The following is a 23,676-nucleotide window of genomic DNA, read 5'->3' as shown; positions in this document are numbered from 1 at the left end:
ACAGACAAAACAATATTATGCACATGATAATGCCTTTATAATGTCACAGAAATTAGAATATCTCCTTACACACAGTATTGAAATATATTTCAATACATTGAATCATAAACCCTGCATCGTGTTATGTATCATATCACAACAAAGCCCTTTTCTGGTTAGGGAATCAGACTTGTGATCAAAGGGTGGCTGACTGGTAGGAAAGGGTGTGGGTGGGGGAGACTCACCCATGTCCTAACCCTCTCTCTTTGCTGTAGCTTTATGTTATTATATGTAGTAACCATTTTTGAAAAAACAATTAAATAAAAAAGAGGTCGTTGGTTCCACTGATTTTAGAACAGCTAAGGGGAACAGCTTTGCATTGTGCCTAAGAACGGCCTTAGTTAATTGGAACCTGTGGCCTATCTTGCTTAAATAAACACTACAAATATTATATGCAAATATGTAACTTTATATGTAAATTTACTCTGTCAATAAACCATCCCTATAAAATGCTTTTAATCCTTCAACAGATGTAGATTAAACAAAAAAAAAGATAAATAATATTTAAATTTGTAGGCCTTGTGAAACATGTGACAGAATGTACTGTTGTTATGTGGTTCAATAAAGTTCAATAAAGTATGAGAAACTGATTATTTTAGTTTAAGTATGCTTACAGTTGAGGAAGGCCTCGAAGACCCCTTTAATTGTGGCAAATGCCTTCATCGTCTCCCTGGATGGCTGCTCTTCCAGGTGGAGCAGCTGGGCCTGCTTCGCCACCAGGAGCCCCACTGCTTTCAATTTATGTAACTGTAACAAAACTAGAACAAAACATCACATGGTTTTTGTTTGCATATACACAGATACCTGAATGAAGAATTAACTAGAAAATAAATTAATGTAACATGCTTACATCAATAAAGGCACTATCCAGTGCCTTTACGGCATTGAACTTTGTTTGTGTTTTTTCTTAATTTTTTTTTAACTTGTTCATTTTAATTGCCTTGTATGGCTGCTCCCTTCCACAAAGGTGGCACTTGGCGTGGCAGGAGATCCAGGACTTTTTAGTTGATCCAGGCATCTTTATGTAGGACACAGATGGGACAGAGATGGGGTGAGAGGTTTGAATGGAGAAGGATAAAGTAGAGAAAAAAGAGGGTAAGTGAGGTAGCGTGAAAACTGACGTGACTTCTGCACAAACACATTTCAACACAATGTCCACGGTAGAGTTTAGAATGTTCACAATCATGTTTTCAAACACATATTGTTTGGATACTGTATATAAACAAAGCCTATAAATAAAATGTCTGATTTACATATCGCTTTTCACCCCAACTCAATATCTCAGACACTATGTCTCATCCTCCTTTTCACAGATACACAGGTACACAAGTATACAGACACAATCACAGAGACAGCCACAACAGTTTTGAAATATAACAAACAGCAATCTTATGTAGATAAATTTTATATAGGCCTAGTATTCCTATGGGAATTTCTTCAAAAAGAAAATCTGTTTAAATCTCAACAAGTCTATGGGCCCTATTTCAGGATCTAAATCAGGGGTGTCAAACTCATTTTCTCTAGGGGCCGCACTAGGAAAAGAGGATCACTCCAACGGCCAGATATGTAGTTTATTGACGTGCTTTTGTTAATGCATGTCCCTTTTTTTTACATTTTGGTAGCTTTTTCCCTCATTTTTGTTCCGACGTTTTTGTGGCTTATTCAGACATTTGTCACCTTTCCGGACATGTTTGGTGACATGAAGCCCTACAAAAGTCATCAAAAGAGTCTCAGAGTCGGCAAATCTGTCATGTTCTGCTTTGAATGTCAGGTAATTACAGTTTAAAAAAACACTTTCCTGTGTTCTTGGTTTGGCGCACAACTAGGCAAGCCAAAATGTATTGTGAACCCAAACTGATATACTGGCCGGATCTAAATCTACAAAGGGCCGTGGGCCTTGAGTTTGACACGTGATCTAAATAGACTGAAACTAGCACACTTCCGTTCAACCTGGCGCTGCAACACACATGGTATACGATAGGGCCCTATAGCTCCAAGGCCGGCTACACACTGCCTGCGTGGCGTGAGCGTGGCGTTTCTGTTGTGTGTCAGTTGCATGGCGGCTCTGTGGATTTTTTTATGTCTTTGCACACCAGAAACGTATCTGACGCGGTGCTGCTGCTAGCCTTGTCTGTACACATGTATGTTTTCCATTGATGAAATGCAATAGTAATACTTCATGTTAAAAAAAATATAAATATAAATATATATATATATATATATATATATACTGATTTGATTACAGCAAAGACGTCAGCAGTATTGACAGCAAAATAGGCTACAGAATATTTCGTTCTGTATTGACAGGTGCAATATTTGAAAATTGATAATTATTTTTTTTATTACATTTATATATTGCATTTATATCAAAACAGAGACTTTTAAACATCAAAATATAATTTATTAAATGTATTTGTGTCAAAATGACATATAAACATCTTTTCGTATTCTTTGTTGCCTTGAAACGCTTCCAACACGTGTGCGTGTCGAATGAAAAATAGGTGTCGTCGTATTTCTAGCATGTTCGGCGCTGCTCGAGCCAAACACGCAGGCACGTGGCATGAGCGTGCACACTGCCTGCGTGACATGCACGTTTCAGGAAATGCATGCATGCTAGAAATAGGACCGACGCCTATTTTTCACGTGACATGAGTATATTGGAGGCATTTCCATTCAAAAGACACAGGGAAAAGAAGCTTTAATTAACACACTGGCCGCAGCAGCGGCGCATCAGAGACATGTCTGGTATGAATGCACATATAAAACACAACGCAGTAGCCACATAACACAGATAGAATACACATGCCACGCTTGCGGTGTGATTAGGCCCTAACATCTTGTGTCCCCCTCCTTATCTCACGGACAAACATGCACACACACAAACACATTACTACTATCAACCATAATGTTTACATTGCATTTACATTATATTGCAACATCTTGAAATCTGTACAAAAGGTAACGTTAGGTTACATTTGGGTGAAAAAATATCTAAAATACACATTTCTTTCATGTTGAAAACCCCATAGGAATATGTCAGAGAAAAAGCATCAGTGTGTGTGTGTGTGTGTGTGTGTGTGTGTGTTAACAGTTAAAATACATATAAACTCAAGAACAGAGGTCATAAATTAATCTGAATGCATGCATTCCTATAAAGCTCATGATTTAATCTTGCTTAGCCTCACAGGGATCACTGTGCCGTGGACGGCACACTTCAGCTCAAAATAGACGCTGCATAAACTTCATTATAACTTTGAAGCATTAAATCTTCAAAATATACGGCCATGCAGCACATCGGTTGAAAGCTTAGACTCTCAGGATTCCATTAAGCCCACACATAAAGCATAAGATGATTTTATAGCAGTTAGAAAACTGTAATCTAGTTGCGCTAACACTGAAAAGGACAGCGCCGATATGCTTACATACCTTCACATTCTTCCCTTTATCCACTTCGATGAAACTGTCCAAACATTTTTTTTTTCATAAATAATGTGCCATCAAGTTAGGTTGTGCCGTGGTTAGAACCTTTATAGTCTGTGCGTAACACGTGCGCCCTCGCAGAAAACATCTTTCTAGTTGGATGACGCACATGTTAGCGACAGAGAGCGACTTTGGTGAGTTACTTGATAACTTTTACAAACTTTTGCTAAGTTATGTAAACATGTTCGGGGGAAAGGAGTGGTTTACGGCGGAGGACGCAGCTGCTATATAACGACCAGATGAAGATATTGCTTCCTCTTCCGAAAGCAAAGTCTCTGTGGACTCTGAAGCTGAGGAGGATTTTCTCGATGGAAGGGACCCTGATCATGAACTGTGAGAACATACATTATGTATTGATTATTTTATCACAAAGTATTTATTACAGACATTATTTGAGAAGTTATTGTGTGAGGACCGATGTCGCTCTGGGTTTGTAACCAAGGGGGAGGGGTGCTGCTGCTGAAGCGGCGATCGTGTGTGTGTGTGTGTGTGTGTGTGTGTGTGTGTGTGTGTGTGTGTGTGTGTCGTAGCATAGCATGTATATGATTTGGGGAATATATGAGATTCAATAAATTACTTATTCTGGTGGGGATGGGATGTTATTATGTGTGTATGAGGTGTAAGATGAGCTAATCATTGCATTTCTGTGTTTCAGAGAGCCAGAGACATCTGACTCTGATTGGCAGTGTTAAAGATAAAAAAGTTAAAACCATGCTTATGTTTTAGTACTATATACTTTTAGGTAAAAAATTTAACTTAAAAATGTAAACTGTTGTGTGACTGAGTGAAGGAATGTTTCAATACTGATTAAGCCTAATCAGCATTTCTCTGCCTCACCCCAAACTCAAGCTTCTAAAGAATTAATTAGGTCTGTTATTTAGCATGAAAGTAGATGCTGTAGAAGACTCATTGTCCTCACAGAAAAGGTAACTGTTGCTTCTGCCTTTTGGGGAGCCACTCCCTGCGGGGCCAGACTTGATTAGAACAAAGGAAATGCAAACTCGGTAAACTTGAATAGAATCGGCACTACCATGTTAAACGACCTTTGTCTGTGACCTGGAGTAAACCGGAAATTCAGAGGTGTGTCCTTAACCTGAGAGACAGGAATATGATTCGGAAACAGAGATGATTTCAGGGCTTCAACTGTGACCCCGCAAGGGGAAGCATGTTGTAGTCCGCTGTTTACAGTGTATTGTTTTGTCATGTCGCATTCTATCACATTTTCTCATTGTTTTCACCCTTAGACATTGCCTGAAATGAAAACACCAATATGACTTTTTGCAAGGCAGTGTGTCGGCTTGTCACAGCCATTTTATTCACAGGTGAAAGCAGCCTCCAGATTCCTGCTGATGGAGACTGTCATACAGCCAGATGACTTTAGCTGTTCAAGGGGTCCAGGTCCAGGTGGACAGATTCATACTAGGTGCTAGAAACCAATAAGGAAACTCCAAGGCACTCTCTTTTAGAATAATACAAAGCCTTTATTTATGGCTTAGTCATCATAAATCTTCAAGTACTCCGACGCGTTTCGGCATACAAGCCTTCGTCAGGGAGTCAATCAATTTCCAAAACAGGTCCTTCTTATAAGCTTTCAAACAGACCAATCACAAAACACAACCAATGAAAAGCCTCCATTTTGGTAAAGGAAGGTTCAGAGTTGTAGGATTATAGAAAGACCACTAGATAAACCCTAACCCCTTGGTCTTAAATAGACCAGTGTATTTAACTACAAACCAAGGTTACATTCAAAACATGTACAGCACAAATAGAAAGAGAAATAGAAATGGACCCAATTGAAAAATAAACAATATGGTTTTAGAGAAAAACACTGAGATCAAGTTCTTCATTTAGGCCTGGATAACTAGTACCCTGCAGTTTATCAATCCAGAAACTTTCTCTCTGGTTTAGTTGTTTTTGTCTGTCCCCTTTCCTCAGTGACAATGGAATTTTATCAATTCCACAGATCTGTACGGTCGATGGATCACTATTATGGTGTTCCCTGTAGTGCCTCGCCATAGGATAGTTCATGTTGCCCGTGCGAATTGCATATTTATGTTCTGCCAAACGGTCCTGTAAACGCCTCTTAGTCCTTCCTATATAGAACACTTTACATTCAGGGCATTCCAGTCTGTATATAACAAATACCGTTTTACAGCTTATGAAGTGGTTGATAGTAAACTGTTTTAGGGATATAGTATCAACAAAGGTTTTAGACTGTAATACATTTGTACAATGATTACAGTGTTGACATTTATATGACCCTTTGGGTTTAGATCCCAACCAAGTTTGTTGGCCTTCTGGTTTCAAATGGCTGCGGACCAGTTTGTCTCGAATTGTAGGACATCTCCTGAAAGTGACCAAAGGTGGCTCAGGAAACAACTGGCCAAGCACCTCATCACTTTCAATAATACCCCAATTTTTTCTTATAATTCTCTTAATCTGGTCTGCCTCTGTACTATTTCAATCAGGAGAGACTTCGTTTGCAGATATGCAAAAATATTTATTGTACAACTGTATGATATTGAATGTACAAAGTCTTTTGGAGATTGGACTCCATCGAATTAATCTTCTTAAAGGGGTAGGGAATAGGAACATAACCCCCGATGGAGTCCAGACACTGGTGGCGGCGGTGAAGAGACCAGAGACTGGAACGAAGAGACAACGGAGCGGTCAGCTGGGAGAAACACAACTACCGGAGGAGGCAGGGGAGGAGGAGGGACGAGCGCTTTGCCTGAAACGACAGCTGACAGCACAAGGAGAGAACAGATTTAAAGCAGAGTTGTAAGGCTGTGATTGGCCCTTGAATCTCGTGCTCGATTCTGATTGGTTTAACTGACACGTCACTTCTTGAACAGCTAATTTGATTTAAGAATGGAGTAGTGACTGGGGTAATGACGTCTTCCTGAAAGAATTTGCGCTGAGCTTCATTTCAATCAGGAGAGACTTCGTTTGCAGATATGAAAAAATATTTATTGTACAACTGTATGATATTGAATGTACAAAGTATTTTGGAGGTTGGACTCCATCGAATTAATCTTCTTAAAGGGGTAGGGAATAGGAACATAACCCCAAAACGTGGCGCGGAATTATAGATTATAGATATAACACATTTAATATGTAGACTGTAACATGCATTCTTAACGGTAGAGGCTACATACAAACTAGCATATACACATTAAGGCTTACCTCTTGCAGCACGGATCTGAAAATAAAAATATCGGTTAAGTGATACACCCCAAAACGGAAGCAAATAATTCCCGCAGCACAGACGCAGAACACAGAAAGGCAAACACGGAGGCATGACAAGCGGCAATTCGGGCCGGCATCGGCAATTTAAGGCGGCGCTCGGCAACACCAGCCGGCATTGGCAAGACGGGGCCGGCAACGGCAACACCCGGCGACAACACAGCACTTCCATGGATCTGGAAGTAGAAAACTAATGCAACGATCCATCCCTTATACAGCAGGCAAAATACATCGGGAAGTCGGTCACCGGCAACACCAGCCCGGCATCGACCGCGCGCCCAGCCGGCATCGGCCCGGCAAAACAGGCAGCGCCGCGCCAACGGCATCGGCCGCACCAGCCGGCATCGGCAAGTCATGCCCGGCATTGGCAACACCAGCCAGCATCGGCAAGACAGACCGGCGGCCGCGTCAGCCGGCATCTGCCGGCCCAGCAGGCATTGGCCGCACCAGCAACTCAGCCCGGCATCGCATCGCAAGCGTCAAACCCGGCATCGGCAAGACAGGCCGCCGTTCGGCAAATCAGGCTGGCATAACACCGCACCTCCATGGATCTGGAAGTAGAAAACGAACGCAATGATCCAGCCCTAAAACAGCAGGCAAAATACAACTTGGAAGTCAGTCATCGGCAAGACAGGCCGGCATCGGCAGCACCAGCCGGCATCGGCAACACCAGCCGGCATCGGCCGCACCAGCCGGTATCGGCCGCACCAGCCGGCATCGGCCACTCAAGCGGACATTGACCGCACCAGCCACATCGGTCGCACCAGCCGGCATCGGCCGCACCAGCCGGCATCGGCAATCCAGGCCGGCATCGGCAATCCAGGCCGGCATCGGCAATTCAGGCCGGCATAACACCGCACCTCCATGGATCTGGAAGTAGAAAACAAACGCAATGATCCAGCCCTAAAACAGCAGGCAAAATACATCTTGGAAGGCAGTCATCGGCAAGACAGGCCGGCAACGGCCGCACCAGCCGGCATCGGCAATTCAGGCCGGCATCGGCAACACCAGCCGGCAACGGCCGCACCAGCCGGCATCGGCAATTCAGGCCGGCAACGGCAAGACAGAACGGCATCGGCCGCACCAGCCGGCATCGGCAACACCAGCCGGCAACGGCCGCACCAGCCGGCATCGGCCGCACCAGCCGGCATCGGCAAGTCATGCCGGCATTGGCAACACCAGCCAGCATCGGCAAGACAGACCGGCATCGGCCGCATCAGCCGGCATCTGCCGGCCCAGCAGGCATTGGCCGCACCAGCAACTCAGCCGGCATCACATGCGGCAAATCGGGCCGGCATCGGCAAGACAGGCCGGCATCGGCAAATCAGGCTGGCATAACACCGCACCTCCATGGATCTGGAAGTAGAAAACGAACGCAATGATCCAGCCCTAAAACAGCAGGCAAAATACAACTTGGAAGTCAGTCATCGGCAAGACAGGCCGGCATCGGCAGCACCAGCCGGCATCGGCAACACCAGCCGGCATCGGCAACACCAGCCGGCATCGGCCGCACCAGCCGGTATCGGCCGCACCAGCCGGCATCGGCCACTCAAGCGGACATTGACCGCACCAGCCACATCGGTCGCACCAGCCGGCATCGGCCGCACCAGCCGGCATCGGCAATCCAGGCCGGCATCGGCAATCCAGGCCGGCATCGGCAATTCAGGCCGGCATAACACCGCACCTCCATGGATCTGGAAGTAGAAAACAAACGCAATGATCCAGCCCTAAAACAGCAGGCAAAATACATCTTGGAAGGCAGTCATTGGCAAGACAGGCCGGCAACGGCCGCACCAGCCGGCATCGGCAATTCAGGCCGGCATCGGCAACACCAGCCGGCAACGGCCGCACCAGCCGGCATCGGCAACACCGGCCGGCATCGGCAACACCGGCCGGCATCGGCAACACCGGCCGGCATCGGCAACACCGGCCGGCATCGGCAACACCGGCCGGCATCGGCAACACCGGCCGGCATACTGACGGCATCTCCCCTGGGACGCAGCACAGGCAGGCAAATCTGCCAGTATGGCAAGACAAGCACAGCATGCCTGCCGGAGAGGCAAGTCAGGCCCGTGCACCGCGAGGGCCTGGTATATGGAGGGGAATCACTCCTATCAGACAGCAGCAGGACCAAAACTGAGGACCTACTCGAGTGGTACGTAACTGGGCACCTACAACACCGACTTGTTCGAAGGCAGGGCTGGACTGGCCATCTGGCATACCGGGCATTTTCCCGGTGGGCCGACGGACTTTTGGGCCGAATCGCCGATATAAATAGGCCTTTTTTTATTTTTTGGCCGGGCCGGCCCATAAAGAACTCACAGCGGCCCATTGGTTAATTTTCTTTATTGGCACTGGCCTGACCCAATGAAATCCAGGAACCCCCTTCCCCACTCCGGGCCGCAAATTTAAGAATCCCACTATGGCCACGCCTCCCGGCCCTGAGACGTGAGCTGTAATAGTTATGCTGGAAGTTTAGCATTTACGTTATAATGGTCAAACGACCACCAAGTGCAAGGGAGGTGCAGAGATTTTAGAGGAGAAAAAGATTAAGAATCTACAGGCGGATTCCTCAAAACTTTCGGACATGTTTGGGGCTGTAGTTGCTGCTTCAACATCAGCATTACCTGAAGTAGAGGAGGAGGAGGAGAGGTGGCTGGCTATAGAAGCAGAAACAACGATGTCAGGGAAGAAGGCGAGGAGGAGGCGAGTGAGGAAAAGATGGAAGAGAGAGTAGATGACGATGTGGTAAGGAGTAGGCAAATTAACACAGACTCTCAGGAAGGGAGGGAGGCTGTGTGTGTGTGTGTGTGTGTGTGTGTGTGTGTGTGTGTGTGTGTGTGTGTGTGTGTGTGTGTGTTCGTGTGCGCTCACGCGCGAGTGTGTCACGTCATAACGACAACAAGCAGTTTGGCTGTAACATTAAAGTTAGTGGCTGTCTGGTAACCTAACTGTTTAAGCTTACATTGAAAATGCTAGCGGTTAGCCTGTTGGGTAGCTGAAAAGTCTGTGGATCTATAAAATCAGTGATGATACAAGCATCAGTGTTCCTTGAATAGCTTAATTAGCTTCTCTTGTATTGGTGCTCTTTTCCAGGGCATATACTACTCTCAGCTTTATTGTAGCTTTTAGGAAGGGTTATAGTTATGGTTATTGTATTTAGCAGACACTTGTGTCCAAAGCGACAAAATATGAATCTTACAATAGTTAAAATTAACAGTAAACTGTTTTTAAAGTTGCTAAGCCAATATTAAGCAAAATAGTAATAAGAAAAATAATGACAATACAATATCAAATATCAATAATAAAAACTTATAAAAATACCATAAATATACAAATCATAACTCTAAGAATGAATTAATTATTTAAGTGTAAGATCAACAGATTAGTCTTGAGTCCCCTCTTGAAGGATCCAAAATGATCACATGAACGCTGAACACTAGGCAACTCATTTAATGGAACGCACGCATATTTTAAGAGGACTGTCTGCAGGGAATTTGTCTGACCAATCACGGTGGGTGTGGGCCGCCTGGCCCAAAAATGCCAGGGCTGATTTTTTGTCCCAGTCCAGCCCTGTTCGAAGGTAAATATGAAAACAGGAAAATATGTAACAAAGAAACGGGCAACAGAAAGAAGTAATGATCGACTGACTAAACATAGAAAACACATTTCTAGCAATTACTCAAACATAAGCGATACAAAACCCTGAGCCCTACCACTACATATAGGAATCAACTCCACTGCCACGCCTTGCACCAGCAGGACAAATCACATCATACCTGCCGGGGTGGCAAGTCAGGCCAGCAACAAGCAAAATAAAGTCCCAAGCATATTCAGTAACCTTGGTACGCGGCCGGAATGCAATACTGGCCAAAACCAAATAAAGCCCTAGCCTAACTGAGTTTATTAAGCTCGGTGCGGAGACCAGAATGGCGAAACTGGCCAAACAAAGCAAAACCCTAACCAGGCTGAAGAACCACGGCACGATGACCGGCAATGCAGGCCATGAACCACGACAAGCAAAGAATAAATGTGACACAAGCAGGACAACATCCTAAACGAGACACAATAACAGAGACGTGAAAACACACCACCACCAGTTATATGCATGCTCACCAGAATCAAGGCTTCAATGATCTTTGGATGGTGAGAAGGTCGTCGACGTCAGGACGAATGTATGAGGAGTAAGCAGCAGATGACCAGCGACCCAGCAGTTGCAGGGAAGCACAAGATATGCCCTGGTTAGCTGCAGTCGTCGCAGCCCCGATCCTAAACGAATGGCCCGAATAATGCTGAGGGGACATATTAGCTCTAAGGAGAACGAGCTTTAGATGAAGCCCAAACCAAGCTCTCGACAGGGGAAATCCCCCGGGGACGAGGAACAGAGGCGCTAAGGAGCCAGTGCGAGGCCGCAACAGTAAATAGTTTAGCATGGATTTGAAGGGACAAAAACAAGTATCAGTGCGGGCGAAGAGGACCGAGCAAGCGCCACCGCGTTTAGAATGTTTGAGAGATAAGCGATAATGACCAGGATAAAAAGCCAAATCAGAAAAAGTAACATCACTATCAGGGTTAAAAGATTTAGAAGGTAGTAAATTTGCCGCATCTGAGAAAGGCATAAAAAGCCAGCAAAAACACGGACTCCAGTAAGGAGTCAACGTAGGGAGAAACCACCCCCGCCCGAAGAACCAAGACCATAGCGTGCAAAATACCGAGAGTGATAGGCTGCCTCGGATCGGGGGGAGAAGGATGGGACTTGGAAATGCCTTTCAGCAGCAACTTAACGGCCTGATTAGAAAAAATGCTCGGAAACGACGGGTCGTAACAGCGGATGCGAAACTGAACGCCGGCGAGCAAACCTCGAGTATACTGCAACTTAAATTTGCGAGTGTCAGTACAATAACAAATGAATGCACAAATGCTGCTTGTAAGAACGGGTTTAAGAGGAACAGAAATACAAACACAAAAGAAACAGAAGGTACGCCAAGCAAAATCATAAGTTTTCAAAGTAGACGCAGCCAAGCCTTGTCTCATATACCCCCTAGAGGAATCTAGATAATGATGCCGGGGCGATAGGTTTAATACAGGGCCAGCTCCTGGAGAGAAGGCAGAGTGACAGGGAAGGGGCTGGCGGTAGGGCACAGGCGCCGAAAGGCCTGAAAATGAAAACGAGACAGAGCATCAGCCACACCATTAGAATGACCGGGAACATGACGGGCAGTGATGAGGAAATTGTGCATGACGGCAGACCAGGTGATGCTCCTCACAAATGGCATAATCGCACTACATGAAGAGCGCCCCCTATTTAAGATGTCGACGACCGCTTGATTATCGCACAAAACGGAGATACGTTTGCGCTGCCATTGATGGCCCCAGACGCGGCAAGCTACGCCGATGGGGTAAATCTCATGCATGGCCGACGAATCGAGCCGGGAGAAGGTGGGAGGCCAGTGACCTGCGAACCACTGCCCCTGAAAAAATCCACCGAACCCGGCAGAAGGGGCAGCGTCCGTGAAGAACAGCATGGAGTCAGAAGAATGCACCAAATCATCATAAAAAAATGAAACACCATTCCAATGTTCGAGTAGGTGAGCCCAAAAACGCAAATCGGAATGGCAGCCGTCATCGAGAGACACGAGATCCTGCAGTTGGGAAACGGAAGAAGCCGTATCCAATAACCGGGATATAAACGAACGCCCCTGAGGGATAACACGCATGGCGAAGTTCAGGTGGCCCAAAAGGGAAAGCAACTGGCGTTTAGTTATGGAAACGGCGGTCGAAAAAGACGCAGCGATCTCGCGAATGCGCTGTAATTTGTCGAGCGGGAGAGACACGCGCATGTCGACGGAGTCGAAGGTGATCCCGAGAAACTCCAGGCGCGTGGCAGGACCTAAAGTTTTTTCGTCAGACAAAGGAACGCCCAGGGAACGAAAGCAGCTCCGCAGCTTCCCCAGAGACGACCCTGAGCCATCGTGAGGGGGGTCGATAAGCAAAAAATCGTCCAGCAAATGAAGCACCGAAGGCACCCTCACCCTGTTAAGCAGGATCCAGCAAAGCGCCTCCGACACGTGATTAAAAATGCAAGGGCTGCTCTTGCACCCAAAGGTCAGGCGCACACCGAAATAAAAGTGTGAGTCCCACTTAACACCGAAAAGAGGCCATTGGGAAGGATGGATGGGCACGATTTTAAAAGCGTCGGTGATGTCTGCCTTGGAAAGCCAAGCGCCCACCCCAGCCAGTTTAATCATGTTGATGGCATTATCGACGGTGGCATAGTGCAGAGAAAAGGGGGCTAGTGGGATGAGACTGTTAATGCTGGGAACAGGCCCGTTATGCGGCGCTGACAAATCGAAGATCAATCGCTTTTTGCCAGAATACTTCCTAGTAGCGACGCCGATCGGACTGACGCGAAACAGGGAAAACGGAGGAGAACTGAACGGCCCAATGACGTAGCCCTTAGCCACCTCCGACGCCAACAACCGAGAGACTGTGTCGGGATCGGAAGTGGCGGAAAGGAGATTCTTAGCCACGAAAGAAACAGTTGGCGCTGTAAGAGCACTACCCGAAAACCACGGGAAAGCCCAGTGAGAAGGTGATCAACAAACCCGAATCAGGATGCGAAGACAGTTCATATGCCAATGCACACAGTTTTAATGGAGTGGATGGGTGAACAGTCAAAATGTCTTTGAGTCAGCGGCGCGCCGGCAGACGAACCAGACGGCAGCGAGCGCCGAGGGCAGACAGACCGGGGGTGGGCATCGCGGCAGTAGCTGCAGACGTGAAGAAAGATGCAATTGGGGAAGGTACAAACATTGTCATTAAAGTTATTGCAAATGGGAGGTTGGTTAGGCATAATGACCTGGCGGCCCTGCGCAGCAGTGTCGGAAGGGGAACGGGGACGAGGAGACCGAGAGGAGGGGCTGGGGACCTGGCGAAACGGCAGCATAGGGCACAGAGAAGCCACGTGGCCCGCGACTCCACAGGTGGCACAGGAATTAACCTGCGCACCCCCCACCAGCATGACCAGAAGCTCGAGATCCACGACGGACCAGTCCAGCCGGACATTGGACCGAGCAAGGTGCAGCGCCGCCTTACTAGAGAAAGCCTTGTGATAGCGGTAGAAAAAGTTCCTCCCATACTTCAAGTTGAGATCGCCAATCAGAGCAAGGTAGGAATCAAGTTCCTGCCGCCGTTCCGGGTACACTGAGCAAATCACATCTCGAAAAATGCCGAAAGCAACCAAAAACTGCCCAATGGAAAGCTCCTTGCACAGCCGAGGGTCCGCAGATTTAAGCACGGCGGAGAACCCCACCCCGGAAACGACGGATTGGTCACATTCGGGGGAAGGCAAAATTAAGCTCACCAAATTGACGTCCTTGCCCTGCAAAATGTTAGCACGCAGACGGGCAGAAATATTGGCAGAAGCTGGAATGTAAGGCCTACCGGGGGACGGAGCCGAAGCAGCATTGGCCAGAGAAAAGGCAGCGTCGGCCTGGGCAGACGGGCCCTTCTGGGCGGAGCTGAGCGCCGGCAGCGCAGCGGAGGAGAGAGCAGCCCCGACGGTCACGGAACCAGCGGCAGCTGGAATGCTTTCAACGGCCTACCGTGGCTGCTGAATCGACTGCAAACGGCCGCCAGAGACTGGAGAAGCGAGAATGAGGCTTGTGTCCGACGACTCACGGAACGTCCAGGGCCGCGCAGCGCGCGGCCAGGACCCGCCGCAGTCTTCGGGGCGCCGAGGGAGGGATCCGCCTTCCTGGTCCGTTTCCGACCGCGGGCAGCCACAGGAGCGGGGGGCACGGGCGAGGGATCCGGCGAGAGGCACCCGACTTGGACGGCCAGCTCGCGGAGCTCAGGAGACGGCAAACCCGAAGCCGGCACGACGCCGCGATCACGGAGCCGCCGAAGGAGCAACTCCGACCCATCCGAGCGGGAGCCGGGCAGCGAAGCCAGCCGCGAGCTCCTGCGAACGCCGTCCGGAGAACCAGAGTACAGGAAACGGGTCCGAAGCGAGAGCAGGCTCGGAATCCGACATAGCGATCACCAAAATAAGCACACCAAACAGAGAGGGAAAGTGATCCATGAAGCTGTCCGACAGACAAAAGTCGAGCGCTTTGCCTGAAACGACAGCTGACAGCACAAGGAGAGAACAGATTTAAAGCAGAGTTGTAAGGCTGTGATTGGCCCTTGAATCTCGTGCTCGATTCTGATTGGTTTAACTGACACGTCACTTCTTGAACAGCTGATTTGATTTAAGAATGGAGTAGTGACTGGGGTAATGACGTCTTCCTGAAAAAATTTGCGCTGAGCTTCATATGTGGTAACAAAAATGGGTCTATCTTTTGTTGGCTTGGGTGGATAATATCATATGGATATCATACTAGGTGCTGCTGGACACCAACACTGCAGTGGAGTGAGAAGGACGCATCACAAGGATCCATGTTCACACTTCAACTTCACGCCCAGCAGAGTGCCTACAGGAACTCAGTTCGTCTGACCAGACGCTGACGGAGAGCATCGAGCATCACTGCTGCTGAATTCCTGCGGTGGTTTCCTGACAGAGCAGGGAGACTGTCATTGAATAGATTTCAGCCCACCTGATTGCATTACAGATTTGAGACCAGTTATTACTTGTGCAGTATTTGAAGTGCAGTGTGGAAAGTTGAATTTGGTTTTATCTGTTTTCTTTGATTTCTAAGATTTTTTCCCTTCTATTGTTTTAAATGGTCAACAACTTTTAATAGCTTCTGATTTAATTAAGTGTATCTGCTTTTGCTTCAATATAATCCTAGACACAGATCACTGTGAGTAAAACCAGCTAAACATTGTATTGTTAGAGAAATAACCTTCTTGATACAAGATGAGGAGTCAGATAAGATGAGGTCAGAGAAGGAAAATAATTTCTTGTATAAATCAACTTCATTTTGCTAATGTCTACATTTTTGTTATACTTTTATGTTTATGTAAATTACTTTGTTATAGTTATACTTTGTTATAGTGATATTCACACCTTTTTAAGGTGTGAAAGGGTGGACTGTTGAAGATAAAAAGTTAAAACCATGCTTATGTTTTAGTACAATATACTTATACATTTTTAAGTTACAATTAACTTAAAAATGTAAACTGTTGTGTGACTGAGTGAAGGAATGTTTCAATACTGATTAAGCCTTATCAGCATTTGTCTGCCTCACCCCAAACTCAAGCTTCTAAAGAATTAATTAGGTAATTTAGCATTAAAGTAGATGCTGTAGAAGACTCATTGTCCTCACAGAAAAGGTAACTGTTGCTTCTGCCTTTTGGGGAGCCACTCCCTGCGGGGCCAGACTTGATTAGAACAAAGGAAATGCAAACTCTGTAAACTTGAATAGAATCGGCACTACCATGATAAATAACCTTTGTCTGTGACCTGGAGTAAACCGGAAATTCAGAGGTGTGTCCTTAACCTGAGAGACAGGAATATGATTCGGAAACAGAGATGATTTCAGGGCTTCAACTGTGACCCCGCAAGGGGAAGCATGTTGTAGTCCGCTGTTTACAGTGTATTGTTTTGTCATGTCGCATGCCTGCAAACTGATTGATGTAATTCCTGAAGAGGAGGCATGTCATTTCAGTCCACTGCTGGCAGTGTTTTATGTTTGATTGTTTTTTGTCAACTTTCAATTCGACCCCAGCCTCTCCTTCCTCCTCAGAAATCAAACGAACACGTCTTTTAGTTTTTCTTAACAGCAGCCAGAGGCAAAGAGGCCCAGGAAGACCCCAAGGACTGTTGAGGAGGAGGAGGAGGAAGAAGAGTAGGAGGAGGAAGAAGAGGAGCTGGAACCCCAACCCTCAACCTCCACACAGCCTGCAAGACATTGGAGGGGGAGAGCCACAGGGAGAGCCAGAGGAAGAAGCACTCCAGAGCAGAGTTCTGTACCTGAAGGTACATGGCAAGGCACTGATGTGGAGGATATTGCTCCTGAACAGCCGTCCTTCCGCCCAGCACGCACAACCGGTGGCCAGCTCGTGGGTGGTTTACAATACACAGTTTTACAGTTGTTTCAGTTATTTATGACAAATCATATTCTTCAAGTCATTTTGAACAATTCCAACAAGTTTGGAGAAACTGACCACACAGACACCTTCCAGAGGATCACTATGCCAGACATGATGTCCTACTTGGCCATGCTTATTTACATGGAACTAATTGAGACATCGAACATCACTGACTATTGGAGAAGATCTGAGCTATACGCCTTTTCCTTTCCATCGAGTGTGATGTCACGGCGCAGGTTCAAAGCAATCTCACGTGCCATCCACCTCAGTGACCCTGATGACGATGCTGCCAACAACCTAAAACTAGGCACCGCCGGGTATGACAGGCTGGTATGGTACGGCAGGTATGCATGGCAAATTACCACCCCCACCAGTGTGTTGCCATTGACGAGAGGATGGTCGCATCCAAAGCCCGCAGCGGACTCCGCCAGTACATGAAGAATAAGCCTGTTAAGTGGGGTTATAAGCTGTTTGTGCTGGCAGATTCCACCAACGGTTACACCTGGGACTTCTTTGTTTACAAAGGCAAAAGATCACTAATTGTCAAGGAGCTCAGTTATGACAGCTTAATGCGGCTCTTGAATACACATGTGCTAGGTACCAGGTATAAGTTATTTGTGGATAACTTTTACACCAGTCCAGATCTCTTTCGCGAACTGCTGTATAATAATACTTCTGTAATATAATGATACGGACGTGCCGACGTGTAAGGTGAGCGTATTGTGTCACTTCCGGTGTTCCCGTGTTACAAACGCTAGTTTGCTGCTCCGGCAAAAACTTACTGAACTCTGCTTCACTGTTTAAATTAGCAGCTATTTGCCTGGATTGCATTTGAATTACGATTGTTTTACTCAAGCACTTATACTTAGCTTCACTTACAGCGACTGACTCGCTGAATTTACAATTGTTAAAACACTGTTAGCTACTTTAGCTTAGCCATTAGCAATGGCTAATTCCTCTCCCTCTCCTGCTCTCTCTTGCTCTGTGTGTCAAATGTTTAGCTATTCCCCTGCCTCCTTTAGTGATAACGATACATGTAATAAATGTAGTATATTCGCTGTTTTGGAGGCAAGGCTTAGTGAATTTGAGTCACGGCTCCGCACCATGGAATCAGAATCGTATGCTTCCGTAGCTAGCCAGCACCATGTAGTTAATGCGGGCCAACATACTGTAGCTTCTGTAGCTTCTGCTAGCTATCCCCCGGCAGACCCCGAGCAGCCGGGCGAGTGGGTGACTGTCCGAGGGAAGCGTAGCGTTAGATCTAGACCAGGGAGTGCACATGATGAAGGTCGCTCTAAACCGGGAGCCGCTTCGCCTCTCTAACAGGTTTGTCCCTACTCAGCGATACACCCGCTGAGAAGCCAGTTCTGGTTATTGGGAGCTCTATACTGCGATATGTGAAGCGCAGCCGCCCCGGCGGCTACAGTAGGCCTACCTACGGTCATATGTGCCCCGGGGCTGGAGCGGGCGATATAGAAACCCATCTAAAGCTGCTGGCAAAAAGAACCGTAAATACAGTAAGATCATACTTCACGTAGGTGGTAATGGTCCAATCGGAGATCACTAAAATGAATGTTGAGTCACTTTGTGCATACGCCAAAGACAATGTCGGACTCAGTAGTTTTCTGTGGACCCCTGCCAAACCTGACCAATGATGAAATGTACAGCCGACGTCATCCTTCCACCGCTGGTTGTCGGGTGGTGCCCAGCTAATGATGTGGGCTATGTGAATAACTGGAGGGCGTTCTGGGGAAAGCCTGGTTTGATTGAGAGAGACGGCATTCATCCCACCTGGGACGGTGCCGCTCTCATATCAAAAAATCTGAACGAGTTTATCAGACATAAACCATGACAACCCAAGTTTGATATTAGTAATCAGAGGTGCAGTGCACGCGCCCTCTGTGCTTCCGTTGGAGCAGTCGCCCACTCATAGTCTAATAAGCACGGTGTCTGTCCCCCGGCTCAGATCGGTTAAATCAAAGGTAAACAAAAGATGCGCTATACTTAACAACCTAATTGGAATTAAAACTACTGCAATAGAACAAAATAGGAAAATTAGACGTGGACTATTAAATATTAGATCTCTGTCTTCTAAAGCAGTACTGGTAAACGAGTTGATATCAGACAATAAAATTGATTTATTTTGTCTGACTGAAACCTGGCTGGGCCATGAAGACTATGTTAGTCTAAATGAAGCCACTCCTCCCAGCCATATTAATACTCAAATTCCTAGAGGCGCCAGGCCGAGGAGGGGGAGTTGCAGCCATCTTTGATGCAAGCCTGCTAATTACTCCTAAACCTAAATTACATTATAACTCATTGTTGAACGTCTTGTTCTTAATCTTCAACATCCAAAATGGAAAAAATTACAGCCAATTATATTCGTTGTTATTTACAGGGCTCCAGGTCCCGTATTCTGAATTTTTATCTGAATTCTCAGAGTTTTTATCATGTTTAGTCCTTAAATCAGACCAAGTACTTCTTGTAGGTGATTTTAATATCCATGTGGACGTTGACAATGACAGCCTTAGTACTGCTTTCAACTCATTACTGGATTCAATCGGTTTCAGTCAGAGTGTGCACAAGGCGACGCACTGTTTTAACCACACCCTCGACCTTGTGCTGGCATATGGTATTGAAATTGAGGATTTAATAATATTTTCGCAGAATTCGGTATTATCAGATCATTCTTTAATCACTTTCGAATTCTTACTACCTGATTATATTAAATTAGATAAAAGCTCCTACACCAGATGCTTATCTGACAGTGCTATAACTAAATTTAAAGAAGATATTCCAACAGCATTCGACTCTATGTCATGCCTTAACATAACAGAGGACCTGTATGTTAACCTCAGTCCCTCTCAAATTGATGCATTTGTAGACGGTGTTACGACATGCCTACGGACGACCTTAGACTCCGTCGCTCCCCTGAAAAAGAAGATGATGAAGCAAAGGAAACTAGCACCTTGGTTTAACTCCCAAACTCGCAAATTAAAACAAATCTCGCGAAACCTCGAATGTAAGTGGCGTTCCACCAAGGTGGAAGAATCTCGTTTGGATTGGCAAGAAAGTCTCAAAACCTATAGGAAGGCCCTAAGAAAGGCCAGATCAGACTATTACTCATCACTAATAGAAGAAAACAAGAACAACCCAAGGTTTCTTTTCAGCACTGTCGCCAGGCTGACAGATAGCCACAGCTCTACTGAGCCATCTATTCCTCTAGCTCTGAGTAGTGATGACTTCATGAGCTTCTTCAATGATAAAATTACAACAATTAGAGATAAAATTCATCACCTTTTACACTCAACTTCTAACGGCTCACCTTTAAACGCAGAGTCGTTAGAAATAAAGATTAGTCTCGACATATACTTAGACTGCTTTTATCCTATAGATCTTCAACAATTATTGTTAAAGATATCCTCAGCTAAGCCATCTACCTGTCTCTTGGATCCCATCCCAACGAGACTACTCAAAGAAGCATTACATGTGGTTAACACCTCATTACTAGATATGATCAATATGTCTCTATTAACAGGTTATGTACCACAGTCATTTAAAGTAGCTGTGATAAAACCTCTTCTGAAAAAACCCACCCTGGATCCTGAGGTCTTAGCAAACTATAGACCTATATCTAACCTTCCTTTTCTATCCAAGATCCTTGAGAAGGTGGTTGCTAATCAGTTATGTGATTTTCTACATAGCAACAGTTTATTTGATGACTTTCAATCAGGATTTAGAAAGAATCATAGCACAGAGACGGCACTGGTGAAAATTACTAACGACCTTTTTACCGCTGCAGACAAAGGTCTTGTCTCCATTCTTGTTTTACTAGATCTTAGTGCTGCATTTGACACAATTGACCATTCAATCCTGTTACAGAGATTGGAACACTTGGTTGGCATTAAAGGAATTGCTCTGAGTTGGTTTAGGTCCTATTTCTCTGATCGATCTCAATTTGTGAATGTTAATGATAAATCCTCCAAGTACGCTAAAGTTAGCCATGGGGTTCCTCAAGGCTCAGTGCTTGGACCAATTCTATTCTCCTTATATATGCTTCCTCTAGGCAATATTATTAGAAAACACTCAATTAACTTTCACTGTTATGCGGATGACACCCAATTATACTTGTCAATCAAACCAGCGAAACCAGTCAGCTAGCAAAATTTCAAGAGTGCATTAAGGATATAAAATCCTGGATGACCTATAATTTTCTGATGTTAAACCCTAACAAAACTGAAGTTATTGTGCTGGGCCCTAAACACCTCCGAACTTCATTATCTAGAGATATAGCTACTCTGGATGGTGTTGCCCTGGCCTCCAGCACCACTGTTAGAAATTTAGGAGTTATCTTTGATCAGGATATATCCTTTAATGCCAATCTAAAACAAACCTCAAGAACAGCCTTTTTTCATCTTGTAACATTGCCAAAATTAGGAATATCCTGTCTCAAAAAACGCCGCTGAAAAACTAGTCCATGCATTTGTTACTTCCAGGCTGGACTATTGTAATTCCCTACTGTCAGGTTGCTCAAATAAGTCTCTTAAGACTCTCCAGCTGATCCAGAATGCTGCAGCGTGTTCTCACAAGAACTAAGAAAAGAGATCATGTTTCTCCTGTATTAGCTTCTCTGCATTGGCTTCCTGTTGAATCCAGGATTGAGTTTAAAGTCCTTCTCTTGACCTACAAAGCTCTAAATGGTCTAGCACCATCATATCTAGAAGAGCTCCTAATACCCTATTGTCCTACTAGAGCACTGCGCTCCCAGAATGCAGAGTTACTGGTGGTACCTAGAGTCTCTAAAAGTAGAATGGGAGCTAGAGCCTTCAGTTATCAGGCTCCTCTCCTATGGAACCAGCTCCCGATCTGGGTTCGGGGGGCAGAAACTGTCACCTCATTCAAGAATGAACTTAAAACTCTCCTATTTGATAAAGCTTATAGTTAGGGAGTGAGGAGTTGCAGTGTTCACCTAACTGGCCCAACTGCTTCTCTTCATAATTGTTAGATTAATAATACATAACAAAGTAGAGGGAGGCAGGCCAGCCAAGCCAGATCCGGCAGGGGGAGAGTTCTAAGCCCGAAAAAGCTACCTCTCCTTATGACCTGTCTCTCTTAGTTACCTGTTATAGTTACGCTGTTATAGTCCTAGACTGCCGGGGGACTTCCCTCCTTTGACACACTGAGCTGCTCTCTCCTCTCCCTCTCCCTTTCTATTACTGTTTCTATTACTGTTACTATTACTATTACTATTTGTGTGCAGCCCGTCCCAGAAATGCTTGTTACTAATCCTAGCTTCTGGGGAGTTTACTCCCCGGAGTCCTTATGCTTTTTTTTCCCCCAGCGTATTTCCTTGGAGAACGTTGGCACCAAGACCCTGGTTGCAGCTGTCGCCGTGGTCCTGCTGCACTCCCTGCTGAGCTCAGCGATGCCCTGCAATGTCATGCTGCGTCCTGCTGAACCCTGCAGCTTCCCGCTACATCCAGTCACTGTTCCATTATTAATGTGACTACTATCGCCACTGTTCATCACACCCCCAACCGGCTCGTCAGACACCGCCTACCAAGAGCCTGGGTCTGTCCGAGGTTTCTTCCCAAGAGGGAGTTTTTCCTCGCCACTGTCGCACTGCTTGCTCTTGAGGGAATTACTGGAATTGTTGGAATTGTTGGGGCTTTGTAAATTATAGAGTGTGGTCTAGACCTACTCTATCTGTAAAGTGTCTCGAGATAACTTATGTTATGATTTGATACTATAAATAAAATTGAATTGAATTGAATTGCTGGCAAAAAAGATCTGGGCCTGTGGTACCATTCACCAACAGCGTATTGGGTTCCCCAAAGACAGGCCAGGTGGGCGTGAGAGGCAGGCTCCCCAGGGCACCATCCGCTGGATCCGTGATGGCCTGTGGTGTTTGTTCAGTGGAGGGACACCAGAGATGTGCTGATGTGTTCCACAATCCTTTTGCTATATTTGTTTCTCTACCCAGGAACATGGGTGGTGTGGACCTGTCCGATGCCCTGATTGGCTACTACACCATCCTGCACAAGACCAAGAAGTGGTACCGGTCTTTGCTGTTCCACTTTATAGACATCGCCATCGTCAACAACCTTCATCATGTACAAGGAGGTGGCCATTGCAAGGCAGGAGAAGGTGATGTCGCAGAAGGCCTTTCGTGAGACCCTGGTGATGGAACTGAAAGCGGTGGGGTCTACCACCACAGCCCCTCCACAGCCACCTCCTCCCGCTCCTCTAGGTCACACAAACCTGTACATTTTTCCCAGGACGGCACCGTAGGTCGGAGAAGACGTTTGTGTGACACTGTACCCTGTACCAGTGTTAGCTATACAGCTAATTTGCATCTGTGGTCCACTATGTAAATAGTTTATTTTATCCTTCATGTGTGTGTTTTTGTAGTTTGCACAGTTTAGTTTTTCTATTTTTTAATATTTCTATATGCAAACCTTGCCAGTGCAGTTTGTTTGTGTGGTTATGCTTATGTAATGCTGTGCCTAAAAGACTGACATCAAATCCAAATACATGGCAAGATACCTCAGAGTGTTAGCTTTCATGAGATACCAAGATTATGTTTCTAGGCAAGGGGGTTCTCAAGTTATAAGCCTTTGAAACTGAGTATGCAGTCTTGGTAACCAAAGTCCCTTTTGGAGTCTCCAAATGGCACAAAACAAAAACGCACAGACATATCTGTATAAACAAATTCATATAAAATCAATTTCTGATTCTTTTGACTTCAAATCGTTTTCAGTAGTAAGATGACACATGTGGCTATGGCCTTGTGTTGTCTGTATCTCACCAGATGTGTTTACAGCAGTGTGTTTTAGTCAGATTTTACAGATGAATGACTTGGACGGTAATAAAAAC

The 23,676-nt window shown here is 45.9% G+C and overlaps 1 protein-coding gene and 1 pseudogene across 1 annotated transcript; one reads left to right on the top strand and one right to left on the bottom strand.

Moving 5' to 3' along the window:
• Positions 1-11,837: 11,837 nt before the first annotated feature.
• Positions 11,838-13,397, bottom strand: LOC120548876. Its single transcript, XM_039785391.1, has 2 exons — positions 13,371-13,397; positions 11,838-13,286 (listed from the first exon to the last, which is right to left on the bottom strand). Exons 1-2 carry the CDS (start codon positions 13,395-13,397, stop codon positions 11,844-11,846), a joined length of 1,470 nt encoding a protein of 489 aa, XP_039641325.1. The 3' UTR covers positions 11,838-11,843.
• A 3,505-nt stretch (positions 13,398-16,902) lies between these two features.
• Positions 16,903-21,745, top strand: LOC120548875 (annotated as a pseudogene).
• Positions 21,746-23,676: the final 1,931 nt, after the last annotated feature.

Source organism: Perca fluviatilis, chromosome 20, assembly GCF_010015445.1.
Source record: "Perca fluviatilis chromosome 20, GENO_Pfluv_1.0, whole genome shotgun sequence".
Taxonomy (NCBI): Eukaryota; Metazoa; Chordata; class Actinopteri; order Perciformes; family Percidae; genus Perca; species Perca fluviatilis.
Note: the sequence above shows the minus strand (reverse complement) of the source record. Positions and strands in the feature narration are given on the sequence as shown.